Below are 16074 nucleotides of genomic sequence, written 5' to 3' on the forward strand. Positions count from 1 at the left end.
GAGATGCGTAAAACATGCAGAACAAATATATTAGTCATGAAGTGATAATTTCTCCTCAAAATCACTTTTACTTTCAAGAAATAATTAAAATGTCTAACAATTAAATATGTGATCATTAAACCTTTAAATTATTGACTTTTTGCTGAATCATTTGCACCTCGAGTAAACTTAATGTCAGTAACAGTGGTAATGTTTGAGTCATTATTAATAATAGCTTGTGATTGGTGAAGAGAATAGAGACAGTCCAACATGAGAGACATCATCTTCACAACCACTATTACACCAAGATGAAAATCTGTTGATGAAGTGTGTGTCATTGTGTCTCTGCAGGTTGTGTGGTTGTGGTGTCTCAGATGAAGGCTGTGCTGCTCTGAGTTCAGCTCTGAGATCAAACCCCTCACACCTGAGACAACTGGATCTGTCTCAGAATAATCTGGGAGACTCAGGAGTGAAGCGTCTCTGTGCTGTACTGGAGAATCCTCACTGTAAACTGGAGACACTGGGGTAAGATCATCTCTCTGAGAGTCACATGACCTGCTCCTCAGTAAGACACATTCTCTAATAGTGAGACTGAAGCAGAGGTTTTAGGTTCATCATCAATGTCCTGAGGAGGAAGATTGTTTCTTTTCACTGCACACTGATGATTTGTCACAGAGTCTTTGGGTCAGATGGACGTATGTGAGAAGCTGCAGCACAAAACGGGACTTGATCCGACTGCAATGTGTCTGAAATCACTGTGAAATTTACTACAACACTGTAACTAATCACACAAACTGCACCTGAGACACAAACTAACTGCCCTCTGTGTGAGCTGCAGGGTTTAAAGCAGCAGTGACATGGTGGAAATGATCTCAGGAATATAGAGTTTAAAACTAAAATGAGACGTTAATGCCATAGAACTGATGCAGAAAATAGGAGCAGAAAAGAACTTCCAATAACCTGAAAGCCATGGCAACAATCCTTTAGTTGATGTTCAATTTTTCAAATACATTATTTGAGTAGTAGTAATAACAATAATAATACATGTTAAAGTGCATATCCTGGACCAATTTAGTTTTTTAATATATGAAAGTATGTCCCTTTACACACTCATCCAGAAGGGTAATTTTGCACAAGGCCATCTGTCTACAGCAACAAAAAATAAAATAACAAAACGCGTCTGGAAAAATCCCAAGGGAGTCTGGAGTCAGATTCGTGACGTTACCTGCGGAAGCGCCAACAGGCTGCGTAAGCTTTGCTCAGTCTCAGTGCACAGCCTGTGTAGACCAAGCGCTCCCATTTCTCTCTCATTGTCCGGTCTTTTGGGAAACGATGAGTACTAATCCCATCATGATTAGTGTTGCTACACCCTCCTACGATACATCTGTTAACCATTTTAATAATTACGCGATAATGTTGAAGAAATTTGCAGAAAACCACCAGGTCGTTTTCTCATAAACAAACCAGTGCTGACATAGGATTCAGAGGGAGGCGTCCTGCATGCGACGTCATGAAAATCAATGTTTGCCGGGAAATCCAAATGCCAAGTTTTTTCAGAGGCGGACCAATTCGCCTCAAATGGCTTGATTTCAACTGAATTTTTCTGGTATTGCGCAAGGTAAAAAAATTGCAGAGAATGCAGAATGTGACAGATATTTGACCAAAGTTTAATATAAAATAGGAGAATTACATTGATGTTGCTCCTGAATTTACCCGTGATATGCACTTTAAAATCGTAAATAATCTTCCAGTCCATCTCTGTCAGTGGTGATTTGCTTTAAGACGACACTGGAAGCCCGGCTTCCCCTCACATTTCATTAAAATGCAGCAATGAAACGTTTCCCAAAGTGTCTCTTTTATTCATCAGTCTTGGTGTCGTTCAATATCACAGTCGAGGCTTTTTTATTTGTCATTTCAACCATATACAGTTGGTACAGTACACAGTTAAAACACAAGAACGTTTCTCCAGGACCATGGTGCTACATTACACATCACAGGACGACAAATCTACAAATACAACAAAGTGCAAGAGTGCAACACTGCAGACAATAAACTACACAAACTACATAAAGTGCGGAGTTGAGTGTGCATAATGAGGTCGTCTATGAGAAGGGAATAAATAAATGTAAACCTTGTGTGTGAGAGACATTGTAAAGCAATAGTGCATTATTGTTGACTGTGTAAAGAGTGTAGTGTGAGTGGTGTGTTCAACAGTCCGTGAGAATCAGACCAGTTCCTCAGAGTTGAGAAGTCTGATGGCATGAGGAATTGAGGTAGTATATGAAAAGGGAAAAAAATAAATGTGAACCGTGTGTGAGAGAGACATTGCAGACATTATTTTAGTGAATCAAAAAAATCTCGGCGTTTTGCTGGATAACGCGTTTTTCGTTTGTCCCACCTGGACGCATGGCTTCTCCTTATTAGGATTGGTAGATCTCTCAAAGGGGCGGAACCTTGTAACCAACTGCCAGTCAGTAAATCGGGAAAGAACATGATTGACGTCTCAAACTTGAGCATATCGGAGCCTGCAGTGGTGGAATAATTTGTAAATATTGCAAATAAATTGAAAGTATAAAGTTGATTATTTGCATTAATTTCTGAAATTTATTTATAATTCTAACTAGTGAACTGTCACTTCCTTATTCAGCGAGCAGCTTAGCTACTTCCATTGCACAAAATGGCAAAAAAAGGCCAAATCCATGGACGCACAGAGAGAGAGAGAGAGAGAGAGAGCAGATTCAGTGCTGTTGCTCCTCTGCCTAAGATTGAGGCATCCTGCAAAAATCACACTGAGAGCCCGGCATGTAATACTGAAGGAGGTGAAAGAGAAAGCAGAGGAGAGCAGAACAGCTGCAGAAATCTCTAGAACTCACTAAAGTCTCTGTTCATGTGTCCACTGTCAGAAACAACACTGAACAATCAAACTGTTATAAATTACAAAGAAAGTCTGTTTACAAAACCAATGAAAATCATTTCCATCCTACACTAATCATGTATTCCCATCTCTCTCTCTCACTCACTCACTCACACACACACACACACACACACACACACACACACACACACACACACACACACACACACACACACACACCTAATTTAAAGACACAAAACAAATGTTGATGTTCATAAACTGAGGCAGTGAAGTGTGTGTCATTGTGTCTCTGCAGGTTGTGTGGTTGTGGTGTCTCAGATGAAGGCTGTGCTGCTCTCGCTTCAGCTTTGAGATCAAACCCCTCACACCTGAGAGACCTGGATCTGTCTGGGAATAAAATCAGAGACTCAGGAAAGGAGCTGCTCTCTGCTCTTAAGGATGATCAACGTTACAAACTACAGACTCTCACGTAAGTAATAACCTTTTGAGACAAATGTTGGGGGGGAGAAGAATTTTAAGATCATTATCATTCTTCTTTAATTTCAGTAAATATCACATGACCAGGCCATGAAATGAAAGCAGTTTTAGACATTTTCACTCTCTTCCACTGTTTCTCAACCACTGCGGCCCATTAGTGGGCTGCGAAGCACCATCTAGTAGCCTGCTACTCCCCCCTGTTGAAGTTAATTTTTTTCTCATAGTAAGGTAAAATTACTGGGTTGCATCCGACGTCACATCCGCCTCATTAAGCTACGGTCGCACTCCAGCTCGCGATGCTTTGCAGTGGGTTATCGATGAAAATGAGGCATTTTGGTGGCAATGCATGGTGATGTACACATGAGCTAAAAGTTGTGGTCACACAGCAGGTGAACACTTGACTGTCGTGCCTTTGCGCGCTTGAGTCCGACACAGCTCGAGCGGCCGCGTGTGCTCACGGAGTGTGTTGTGCGTGCATTTGGGACCCAGTCGTTATGGGAAACACCGGACACTGATTTGAGCGCAATCGGCACACACAGATACGGACACTGTTTTCACAGAGACTTTGCAAAGTATTGTCATTATCACGGTCACATTTGTTTCTAGCCATGTTTATAACGCTGTTTAAATACTCTGCTTTCTGTTTTGCTTTTGTTCAAAAAAATAATAATAAACCCACTTGGAAGACGCTCTGGACACTTACAGTAATACATTTATGCCTGCAGACTACAGCTGACTTGCTAACTTTAGGACTGCAGTTATCATGAACAGTTTATAACTTCAACAAAACCGACTTCATGTTAAATCTATAATGAATTTCCTGGTTACACAGTTATACTTTGTGACTCTGTAGGACACAGTTATAGAAGCGAGTTATTTATAATCATGCTATCTGTTATCACCCAGATGAGGATGGGTTCCCTTTTGAGTCGGGTTCCTCTCAAGGTTTCTTCTTCGTGTCGTCTGAGGGAGTTATTTTCTTGCCGCCGTCGCCACAGGCTTGATCATTGGGGATAAATTAGGGATAAAATTAGCTCATGTTTAAAGTCTTTAATTCTCTGTAAAGCTGCTTTGCGACAGTGTCGACTGTTAAAAGCACAATACAAATAAACTTGGCTTAAATATCACGCCTGCTAATAAATAATGCATTCTTCCTGCACTTAGATCCGTCTACTGCCGTCTATCTTGTAGTGTCCTGATCCCCAGATCTTTAACTCCGCCACATATAAAAAGTTGTACACGTCCATGCTCTTCCAGGTTCTCATCTGTGTGTGCGTGTAGAACGATGTCTGCAACACCAGGTAGTTTGAGATGTCGGGGAACTCAACAGATCGATAATTTTCCAACTCATAGTAAAAATCCTTCTTTGTTAGCGTGTAAGGGTCTATCCCATTGAGTGGGTTCTATATCCACTTCTTTTGAGTGTACTTCTCGGTCTCAATAACTTGTTTGTTTGTTGTATGCAAACATGGCAATAAGTTCTTGTGTTAAAAGACCAGACTCCACTTTTGGATCATTAATCCCTTTTGACTGATAATGTCCTGCATGGTTTTATGTTCACTTCTGCCACATTCATACAGTTTTAAATACAATACCTACAATTAAAAACAGTTTGTTTTTATTGCATTAATTTAATTCCTGGGCTCCAATCTGTCACAGGGAGTGATATCGCATCCCATTAATACACTTTACAATAGATTATTAGATTCTGATAGAATAGATGACCCGAAATAATTGGGGATCTTTTTTAATGGGCCCTGACTCGTTACAAGTATGAACAGGTGGGCCTTAAAGTAGAAAAGGTTGAGAACCCCTGCTCTATTCTATTTAATCTAACTTTTTCTTCTAACTTTTTTGTCTTTAAGGCTGTTTGTTGTTCAGTAAAATTGATTTAAAATTCATCTGAAATCAGAAGATGGAGTTGGTCAGAGTCTCCAAAATGTGCCGTCTGAGTGCATGAGAGTGATTGTAAATGAACACCTCGTCTCCTTGTGACACCCTGCTGTCTCTGACTTCATCCTGCTGCTTTTGTCTGAATAAGATGATCTCGGCCTTTCCCTGTTTCTGATCAGCAGCACACTTCTCAACTCTCCTCAAAACTCAGTAAAATGATCATCTTAGAAAAGCAGGGGCCCCAAATTTGAACTCTGCGGAACCCCACAGACAATATGTCTCAGAGGAGAATGAACACCATTAACTATCTGAGACCGGCCTGTCAAATATGACTGAAACGACTTAATAGATGCACCATTCAGACCAATAGCTTGCAGTTTCATCAGTAAGATCTCATGATCGACAATGTCGAAGGCCTTTTGCAAATCCAATAACACCATTCCAGTGTAATTTCCTGAGTCCATCTGCTTCCGAATATAATCGGTCAAGTGGATGTCAGAAGAGAAAGATGGTCGAAAACCAGATTGATATTCATAACAAACTCTTTTGTTGGAGATGGTCATATAACTGGTTATAACTGTCTGTCTCCAGAACCTTTGACACCACAGGGAGGATGGAGACTGGTCTATAGTTGCCAATCCCAGTTTTACTATTCTTTTTGTACAGAGGTGCACCCCGTTTTTGTTTTGTTGTTGTTTTTCTAATATCCTGACATCTTCATAAATTTTAACTTTTTTGTTCCTTTGACCTTCTCACAGCTTTTGTTCTTCTCCATGCTGTAGCGCTTTTTTACTTATTTACTTACTTAGTCAGACAGGGAGAGACAACGCACAGAGTGTAAGAGGAAGAACATGTCCAGTCTGTAAATCACTGGCACCAGGAACAAATAAGGAGCACCTGGGAACACACACACAAAACACACACACACACACACACACACACACACACACAAAAACCACACTGTTGGCCAATGAGCTCATCATGAGTAGCTCCATAAAACTCCTTCAGCACTGGGCTGTGATCATTTCCGTCGCTCTCTAATTAGAGAACAAATCAAATGTCTGATCTGTTCAGATAAATATGACTCTGCCTCGAACTCTGCCTGCTTCATCTAAACCTGACTTTTGAAACTCTTTTCCTTTCTCCTCTTATAAATTTTTGAGATCAGACTCTTATTTCCCGATTTGGTGATCAGATTTGATGTTGCGTGTTTATCCCATGTGTCAGTGATGACGTGCGCAGCAGAAAACTCAAATCCGAACAGCTCGAACTGTGAATTACTGTTACAGCATTTCAGTGTGTTGTCGACTCGGAGTTTGTACTTTCGTCATTTATGAAAATGAAATGGTGCAGTGAAAGATTTGAGGACCTGTTTGATCATTTGTGTGAGTTTATTATGCATTATTTTATTCTCTTCAGTATCAGATGTGATGCACTTGAAGGGAGAAGCGCTGAAGCTCTGGTCTCAGTGCTCAACTCAGAAACCTCCAGTCTGAGAGAACTGCATCTGACTGTGAAGACACTGAATCTGACTGGGAATAAACTAGAAGACTCAGGAGTGAAGCGTCTCTGTGCTGTACTGGAGAATCCTCACTGTAAAGTGGAGACACTGGTGTAAGATCATCTCTCTGAGAGTCACAATAACTCACTAAAGCAGCAGTTAATAGTTGTATACAGTGTTGTTTATCAATTAAAATTTTCTGTAAAAGTAAAACATGCAGAACAAATATATTAGTCATGAAGTGATCATTTCTCCTCAAAATCACTTTTACTTTCAAGAAATAATTAAAATATCTTTAACAATTTAAATATGTGATCATTAAACCTTTAAAAGGATAGTTCGGGATTTTTGACATGAATCTGTATGGCATCCCCATCAATAGTGTCGTGCAAACACACTGACTTACCCCTGACAGCATCCTGAGAGTCCAGTTCTTGTCCGGTTTTGGTCCAGACGAAAGTAGTCCGGCAAGTTTGTTGGGGTCACGAAAGTAAAACGTTTTTCGTCTCAAAACAGTATGTGTTCAAAAGAGTGATATATTTGCATCACAAAACCGTTGCCAAATAAAAAGTCAGACCTCGAAATCGCTTGGCACTATTTTCTCTCCCTTGGTATCATGCGCGCTGCCGCCAGGCGACAGCCACGGCTGTTTCATTCATTGTTTTAGTGATGGGAATTTCGGCTCTTTTTCGGGAGCCGGCTCTTTTGGCTCTTCTTACTATAAGGAGCCGGCTCTTTCGGCTCCCAAACGGCTCCTGAGATTTTTATTTTTGATTTATTTGCTGCAATTAACTAGTTAATTAATGACATTATTATTTATATTTTATCAATAGGATGTTTTTCCATTTTATTTTTTAGTTTTTGTAGCCATTGTAAAGCTTTGTAAAGTATAGCAGTGTAACAATGTTCTAGCTATAGAAATAAAACTTACCAATTAATAAATTATTTTCTCACAAACATAATGCAAAACTGTGTTATATTACCAATATAAAATACACAGAAGACATCAACTGTTTATCCTTTATGGCTTTATTTCACACTCGACCTTGAACAAAATGCCACAAAATAAATTATGAAGTATAAATCAGGCCTAAGAAACTATGAAGCAAAGTTGGAAATTATTTTAACAAACACAGAACAATGTGCAACAAAATATGTGGCACCTTGAGTGCATGTAAAAAAGAAAAAAGTGCCGCACTCTGCTCCACCAATAATGAGAAGCCGCTGGAACAGCAAATCTGCTCCTGTTATAATGATTGCTGTCTCGCTGTATACCGCAGATTAATCTGGCCATGCCAAGGCGGTTGCCGACCGAACCTGTCAATTTATGAGCGACAATTTATATCATGAGCTTTAGGAATTCACTGCAACAAAACAGTGATCATGGTTGTCAAATAGACAATCATCCTTCAGCTGAGCTGAACTCTGTCTGTCTGTCTGTCTGTCTGTGTGTGTGTCTCTCTCTCTCTCTCTCTCTCTCTCTCTCTCTCTCTCTGAGGCACCTAAGGACAAAAAACTAATTCGGCTCCCACCGAAGAGCCGGCTCCCATCGTTCACTTCAAAGAGCCGGCTCTTTGAACCGGATCGTTCGCGACCGACACATCACTACATTGTTTACTGCTAGCAAAGTTAGCGACAACATGTCTGACTACGACGGTGAAATGTGTGCGGAGATTCAGCCACATCTTTGTTGCTACAGCCTGGATAGTCGCAAGTGCGCACCATTTTCACAAATATATTATTGTATAGGGCGGCACGGTGGTGTAGTGGTTAGCGCTGTCGCCTCACAGCAAGAAGGTCCTGGGTTCGAGCCCCGGGGCCGGCGAGGGCCTTTCTGTGCGGAGTTTGCATGTTCTCCCCGTGTCCGTGTAGGTTTCCTCCAGGTGCTCCGGTTTCCCCCACAGTCCAAAGACATGCAGGTTAGGTTAACTGGTGACTCTAAATTGACCGTAGGTGTGAATGTGAGTGTGAATGGTTGTCTGTGTCTATGTGTCAGCCCTGTGATGACCTGGCGACTTGTCCAGGGTGTACCCCACCTTTCGCCCATAGTCAGCTGGGATAGGCTCCAGCTTGCCTGCGACCCTGTAGAAGGATAAAGCGGCTAGAGATAATGAGATGGGAATGAGATATTATTGTATAGGTTATAGAAGGTGATAAATTTGTCGCTGTTCTTGCTCTCAAATTAGCTTGTTAGCGCTGCTGATCTGAACTCCTAATCACTGCCAAACAATGGGAAAGGTGTTGATTCCTGCGCAGATGTCAACATGACAGCGCACAGTGATACTGAGGGAGAGAAAATGGTGCCAAGCGATTTCGAGGTCTGACTTTTTATTTGGCAACGGTTTTGTGATGCAAATATATCACTCTTTTGAACACATACTGTTTTGAGACGAAAAACATTTTACTTTCGTGACCCCAACAAACTTGCCGGACTACTTTCGTCTGGACCAAAACTGGACAAGAACTGGACTCACAGGATGCTGTCAGGGGTAAGTCAGTGTGTTTGCACGACACTATTGATGGGGATGCCATACAGATTCATGTCAAAAATCCCGAACTATCCCTTTAAATTATTGACTTTTTGCTGAATCATTTGCACCTCGAGTAAACTTAATGTCAGTAACAGTGGGAATGTTTGAGTCATTATTAATAATAGCTTGTGATTGGTGAAGAGAATAGAGACAGTCCAACATGAGAGACGACATCTTCACAACCACTATTACACCAAGATGAAAATCTGTTGATGAAGTGTGTGTCATTGTGTCTCTGCAGGTTGCGTGGTTGTGGTGTCTCAGATGAAGGCTGTGCTGCTCTGAGTTCAGCTCTGAGATCAAACCCCTCACACCTGAGACAACTGAATCTGTCCTATAATAATATCAGAGTCTCAGGAGTGAAGCGTCTCTGTGCTGTACTGGAGAATCCTCACTGTAAACTGGAGACACTGGGGTAAGATCATCTCTCTGAGAGTCACATGACCTGCTCCTCAGTAAGACACATTCTCTAATAGTGAGACTGAAGCAGAGGTTTTAGGTTCATCATCAATGTCCTGAGGAGGAAGATTGTTTCTTTTCACTGCACACTGATGATTTGTCACAGAGTCTTTGGGTCAGATGGACGTATGTGAGAAGCTGCAGCACAAAACGGGACTTGATCCGACTGCAATGTGTCAAACGTATTATTATTTAAGAAATTAATTAAAATTAATAATCTCCAGATTAAAAAATGTTCCCATCTGACCATCTCAGATTTGCTTTATATGTTTTTGTATAATGTCACTGTTCTCAATGAATAGTAGGTTAATTCCAGGCTTGTATCTGCATTAGTTTCTGAGATCTCGAGGCTTTTAACAGGCAGCATGGCTCAAATTTTACTGTAAAAACAAGTGCAACAGAAAAACATTACTCAGTTCCGTTCCTCAATATTTTTAACTATTCTTTTGAGTTCAAGCCTCAACACCAGGCATTGCCCGAATGCCCGATTTGCCCAACCAAGATATTCGGGCAGAAATATTTTAGTGAGTTGTGCCCGTTCGGGCACACCTATGGTCGGCTTCTTTAAGCACAAAAATGATTTTCGAGCGAGTACATTACAAAAAACAAGACGTATTAACCAGCATCCTCGCCTCCCCTGTGATCGCCGTTTTGTTTTTTGTTTCTTCCCGATTTGTAACTGTGGTTCTGATTTGGCTCCCTTCAGGCACGTGCGCATTTGTGCTTTTCATCACTGCGAGTGGTTGCTGGTGCCCTCTACGTTTTCCCGGGTTGACTTTAGGATGTCCACATTTAATTTAATTTAATTTAATTTAATTCGCTTGATATTTAATTCCGTGCTGAGCCCAATTGCAACGAAATTTTGTTCGGTGTACACTTGTTGCATACTGAATAACGAGGGTTATGTATATAACCGCGGTTCTATGAGTTTCGGATGACCGCCAGAGGCGGTGCTTTCAGCACATGGATATCCATCACACGAACGTGCAGGTCGAGTAATAGTAACAACAAAGTCACGTGTGACCTGGGTGACGTCACCCCGTGACCCCGGCACAAAAGACCGGTGAACCCAGGAAGTGACCTCTTGGCAAATCTTCTCGTGTACACTCCGAGTGACTGCCAAGCTCTGGCGGTCATCCGAAACTCATAGAACCGTGGTTATATACATAACCCTCGTTCTATTTCGTTTCTCCTGACCGCCAGAGGCGGTGCTTTCAGCACATGGATGACTAATACCAACCAGGTCATGAGGAGTGCCTACCCGTACTCAGTGCTGCTGCAACGGGCCTGGAATGACGGCCGTCGCCACAGGATTATGTGGGACGACATTAAGACGGTAAAACCTGGTGAAGGTGCAGCTGGACGCCCAGGAGGCTGCGCTGCATATGTCTGAAAGGGGTATGCCCTTCAGTGATGCCCATGAGGCCGCCACGCCCCGTGCAGAGTGCGCCCTGACAGCCGGAGGAATCGGGGAGCCACTGAGCCTGTAGGCATGTAATATGGCCTCGACTATCCACTTGGATAGCCTCTGTTTAGAGAGCGCCAGACCCCTTCTCGGCCCTGTGTGGCACAGAAACGGGGCGTCACTCCTACGGAAGCCCTCCGTACGGGACACGTACACCCTGAGGGCACGAACTGGGCACAAAAGTTCCGACCTCTCACCATGGCCCGCCTTGAACGCCGCAAGGCTAAGGGGCTGGTTGACGAAGGTAGCAGAGAGGGTCTTCGGGAGGAAAGAGGGGTTAGGCCACAGAGTGACCCCACTGTCGCCGGAGTGCCACTGCAGGCACTCCCCACTGACTGACAGCGCGTGTAATTCCCCGATGCGCCTCGTCGATGTAATGGCTAGAAGAAAAGCAGTCTTCAGGGAGAGCCATGAAATGTCTGCCATGAGCAGGGGCTCAAACGGTGCGTCGCAGAGAGCCTGCAGCACCAAGTGAAGATCCCATGTGGGTACCCGGCTCCGTCGGGGGGGTCTCAACCGGAGAGCACCCTTCAAGAAACGTGCCACCAAGGGGTGGGACCCCACGGTCCTTCCCCCAACTCTGGCATGCTGAGCAGAGATGGCAGCTGCATAGACCTTGATGGTGGAAGGAGTAAGACCTTTGTCAAACAGAGACTGGAGGAACAGTAGAATGGTCGGCAGGGGGCAGCATGTAGGCTCCTCCCCCCGAGTCAAGCACCAGTTGGAGAAAAGCCTCCATCTGTTGGCGTAGAGGGCATTGGTGGAGGGTGCCCGAGAGCTTGCAATGGTGTTGACCACTGCCGGCTCACAAAGACCTAGCAGGGGGTCCGGCCCTTCAGCGGCCACACCCAGAGCTGCAGACGGGCTGGATCCGGGTGCCAGATCTGCCCTCCCAGCTGTGATAGCAGGTCCGTCCTCACTGGCAGGCACCAGGGGTCGCCGTTCAGAAGTTGCAGCAACTTGGGAAACCACACTCGGCCCGGCCACCGAGGGGCGACAAGCAGCAGCCCGTGGTGGTCCATCGTAACCCTGTGCAGGGTTGGCACGATCAGCGGCAGAGGGGGGAAGGCATACAGCAGTTGCCTCGGCCAAGCATGCGCCAGCGCGTCCTGGCCCAGGGAGCTGGGGCCGTGGAGGCTGAACCACAGAGGGCAGTGTGTCGACTCCTGGCAGGCAAAGAGGTCCACCTCTGCCCTGCCAAAACGTTCCCAGATGGCGAGAACCACCGCTGGGTTGAGTCTCCATTCCCCTGGATCAGGGTCCTGGCGGGACAGCAGATCCGCTGCCCTGTTGGCAGTGCCTGGCAAGTACATGGCACGCAGGCTCAAGAGATGTCGATGGGCCCACCGCAGAAGTTGGCCGGCCACTTCCAAGCACTGGAGGGACTTGGTGCCTCCCTGGTGGTTGATGTAGTACACTACCGTAGCGTTGTCCGTCCGCACCAGAACGTGTCTGCCGGCCAGGCCTGGGAGGAAGTGCTGTAGGCTGAGGAACACAGCCCGTAGCTCCAGCACGTTGATGTGCTGCTGTCGCTGCCCTGGACTCCAGCAGCCTCTGACAGTCCGGCATTGCCAGACTGCACCCCAACCTCCCAGGGAAGCATCCGTGGTGATGACCTCCCTCCGGGAGGGGATAGCCGCCAGCGGAACACCCTACAGAAGGTAAGCCCTCCTCCTCCATGGACGGAGGAGCCTGCAAAAAGTATCCGTCACCTTCACAAGCCTGTGCCCGTGCAGCACCGGGTGGAGACCGTTGAGCCACCTCTGAAGCGGACGCAAGTCCAGGAGCCCCAGCGGGACCAGAGAGGAGGCTGCCGTAAGCATGCCCAGCAGGCGCTGAAAGGTCTTCAGGGCGAGTGACCTGCCCCGTCCGAAGCGGCCAAGCAGCAGGCGGATGTTGTGGATCCTGGTCTGGGAGGGGGTTGCCATCAATGACCTCGAATCCAGGTGCATGCCCACAGTCGCAATGTCGGTGTGGGCCTGAGCTGCTGACCATGAACAGACGAGCCAGTCGTCCAGGTAAGGCAGGACACGCAAACCCCGTGCCTGAAGTGGTGCCAATGTCGCTGCCACACACCTGGTGAACACACGGGGTGCCAGTGATATCCCAAAGGGCAGAACATTGAACTCGAAAGCCTGGCCCTCGAAGGCAAACCGCAGGAACTGCCTGTGGTGTGGCGCAATGGGAACATGGAAGTAGGCGTCTTTCAGGTCGACGGTGGCAAACCAGTCGCCCGCCTGGATGTGGTGTAAGACATCCACTGTACGCAGCTGCGGAATCTCATGGTCTTCAAGTGGGAGTTGAGGGACCTCAGGTCGAGGATCGGGCGGATACCGCCGTCCTTCTTCGGAACCAGAAAATACCTGGAGTAGAACCCACCTTGCTGTCTCTGCCTGTCGACGGGAGAGATTGCTCCTTTCTCCAGGAGGGTGGCGATTTCCTGCCGGAGGACGAGGGACTTCCCCGGATGGCTCACGGTGGTGTGTTTGACCCCATAAAAATGCGGCGGTCGGCGGCAGAACTGGATGCGGTAACCCTCGGTGAGGGTCACCAGCACCCAGGGGTCTGGGGTCAGCGCTCTCCAGCGTTGGAGCTGTTCGCTGGAAAAGCGGCCGACTGCCGGCGCGCTGATGTCAGCGCCGCCCAGACCGCCCCCATCGGTCACCAGGGGGGCGACGAGGAGTGGACTGGGTGTAGGGGGCGGCGCCGCGGGTCCGGGAGGTGGTGGGGCGACGAAAGTCATCAACCCGTCTGGTCTCCTGGCGGGTGCGTGGCCGAGACGGAGTCGGTGTGGGCCCCCTGAAGGACTGGGCAGCGTTGCCGTGGTGGTAGACCTGGTGGAGGCCAGCTAACTGCTGTCGCGCCTGGACGACCTGGGCACTCCGGTCCAGGGCTTGTTGAGCGGCCTCGCCAAACAGCTCCCCAGGGACAACAGGGAGAGAGCGCAGCACACGCTGGTCGGGCTCGGCCAGAGGGGACTGCGCCAGCCATATCTGCCGGCGGGCGAGGGTGAGATACAACATCAGCCGGCCCAGTTCCCGCGACGAGTAGGCAAAGGCCTGGAGAGCCGCGTTGCACAGCTCCCGTGATGCCGCGCTCGTCCCCTCCAGCGTCTGGGCGAGGGCCAGCAGCAGGTGGGACATGGAATTGTCGATACGACCCATTCGTGCCGCCGTGTCGTATCCCCGCACGATGAGGTCGTCGGTCACACGGCATTCAGTGCGGGGGCATCGGGCGTCAGGCCGCAGAGCCTTGTTGGGCGAAAGGACGAGGGCAGCCACGGAGGGCTCAATGTTGGGCATCTGCTGGAGGCCGTAGGTGGGGGCGTCCTGCATTGCTGCCAGGGCCCTGCAGTCACTAGGGAGGTGGGAAAGGCGTCTGGGGTCCGCCCAACACCTCTGTAACTCCTCGATGTATGGGGCCGAGGGCGGAACAGACAACGAGGAAGAATGTGTGGAGCCTCTGAAAAAAGCGCTCTGATGCTGGGCCACCGGGGGCATGTCCAAACCCAGACGGGCCAATGCAGCCCTCAGCGTTGGCTGGATGGATGAGCGTCCGCCTTCCGACGCTGCCACGGTGCCGTGGCTGGTGGCCTGGGAACCGGCCGGAGAGGTGGAGTCATGACCGTCAGACCCACCGCAGTCAAAGCTCTCCGACGCCTGGATCGACAGCTCATCCAGGCCGCGTGCATCAACGGCCGGTGGCAGAAGCGGTGGTGATGGCGAACGGTCGGGCTGCCAGGCAGATAGGGTGGCTGCGGGAACACTGCTGCCCTGTGGCGGAGGCTGGAGATTCGCCAGCAGGGCCTTCATCTCCTCCAGCTCGGCGGACATCACCTCCACTTTCCGAGCCAAATCGCCCGAGCGCTTCTTTTTCACCTTGGAAGCGGAGATGCGTGGGGGAGCCCCACGGCGCTTGCTGGGCCCCGCTGCTGCAGCCGGCACTATGTCCTGTCCCCCCGAGGCCCGGGGGATGTCAGACGGAGGATCCATCCGAGCCAGCCTGGCGGTCCGCGCAGCCACGCTCAGGCACATGCAGTCTGCGCAGGCCATGTCCGTCAGCCCCTGCCGCAGGTGATCAATACCCAGGCACGAGGGGCACTCGCGGTGGCCGTCCTCCGGCTCGAGGGGGGCCCGGCAGTTGGCGCAGCAAGAGAATAGGTCCATGACCCCTGGCTGGCAGAAGGGAACTTAAAAAATAGGGCGAGAACACCCCAATAATTAGTAAGTAACAAAATAAACAATCAGGCGGCAACGAAAAACGACCGGGCGAACACACCCGTGGTCGGAAAAAAATGGTGCGAGGGCCTAAGCGGGAGCACCCGGACCTCGCAAACCGCGAGTCTACTGCCGCGGGTTTAAAAGACAGCCGCAAATTATTAGCAAATAAAATAATACTCCCCCTCCCCCTCTCTCCTTCATTATGATCCAGTTTCCTTCTCCCTGGCCCGACACAGACCAGCACTGCTTATATACACTCTCTCTCTCTCTCTCACACACACACACACACACAGACACACGCTTACTTTCACATATCCCGCTCCCCCCCAACATATACACACTGTCCCTCCACCCATAATTCAAGACCCAAAACCCCTCCAAATCCCCCCCACCTACCCTCCTCTATCTCATATGCACATTCATTACCCCTAATCAACCCCACCCATCCTCCTCTATACAGCAATATAGCTCTTGTTTATCTTTGTCGAATTTGTCTCCATGTGTTCTGTTACATCTCTTTAACATATTAGTAGTATTGTCCAGCCTTTGAAATTGTTGTTAGTTACGTCAGTGCTTCTGTTGTATGTCATGTGTATGTATTGATTAGTTTCATTCTGTCCTTTTTACTTTGTATTTGTTTGTATTTGTTAGCAAATAAATTAAAAAAAAAGAAC

The 16074-nt window shown here is 47.4% G+C and overlaps 1 protein-coding gene across 22 annotated transcripts in view; it reads left to right on the plus strand.

Annotated features, from left to right (window-relative positions):
- LOC132870726 (protein NLRC5-like) overlaps positions 1 to 16074 on the plus strand; it is a 930547-nt gene that overhangs the window by 755075 nt on the left and 159398 nt on the right. For 18 of the 22 annotated variants that reach the window (XM_060904521.1, XM_060904519.1, XM_060904524.1 and 15 more), the window contains 4 exons: positions 331 to 504; positions 3150 to 3323; positions 6644 to 6838; positions 9498 to 9671. The exons of the other annotated variants lie outside the window; for them this stretch is intronic. In XM_060904521.1, coding sequence (XP_060760504.1) covers positions 331 to 504; positions 3150 to 3323; positions 6644 to 6838; positions 9498 to 9671 — 717 coding nt within the window. The remainder of the gene's footprint in view (positions 1 to 330; positions 505 to 3149; positions 3324 to 6643; positions 6839 to 9497; positions 9672 to 16074) is intronic. 22 annotated transcript variants of the gene reach the window in all.

The sequence above is a fragment of the Neoarius graeffei genome, chromosome 22, assembly GCF_027579695.1.
Source record: "Neoarius graeffei isolate fNeoGra1 chromosome 22, fNeoGra1.pri, whole genome shotgun sequence".
NCBI classification, from domain to species: domain Eukaryota; kingdom Metazoa; phylum Chordata; class Actinopteri; order Siluriformes; family Ariidae; genus Neoarius; species Neoarius graeffei.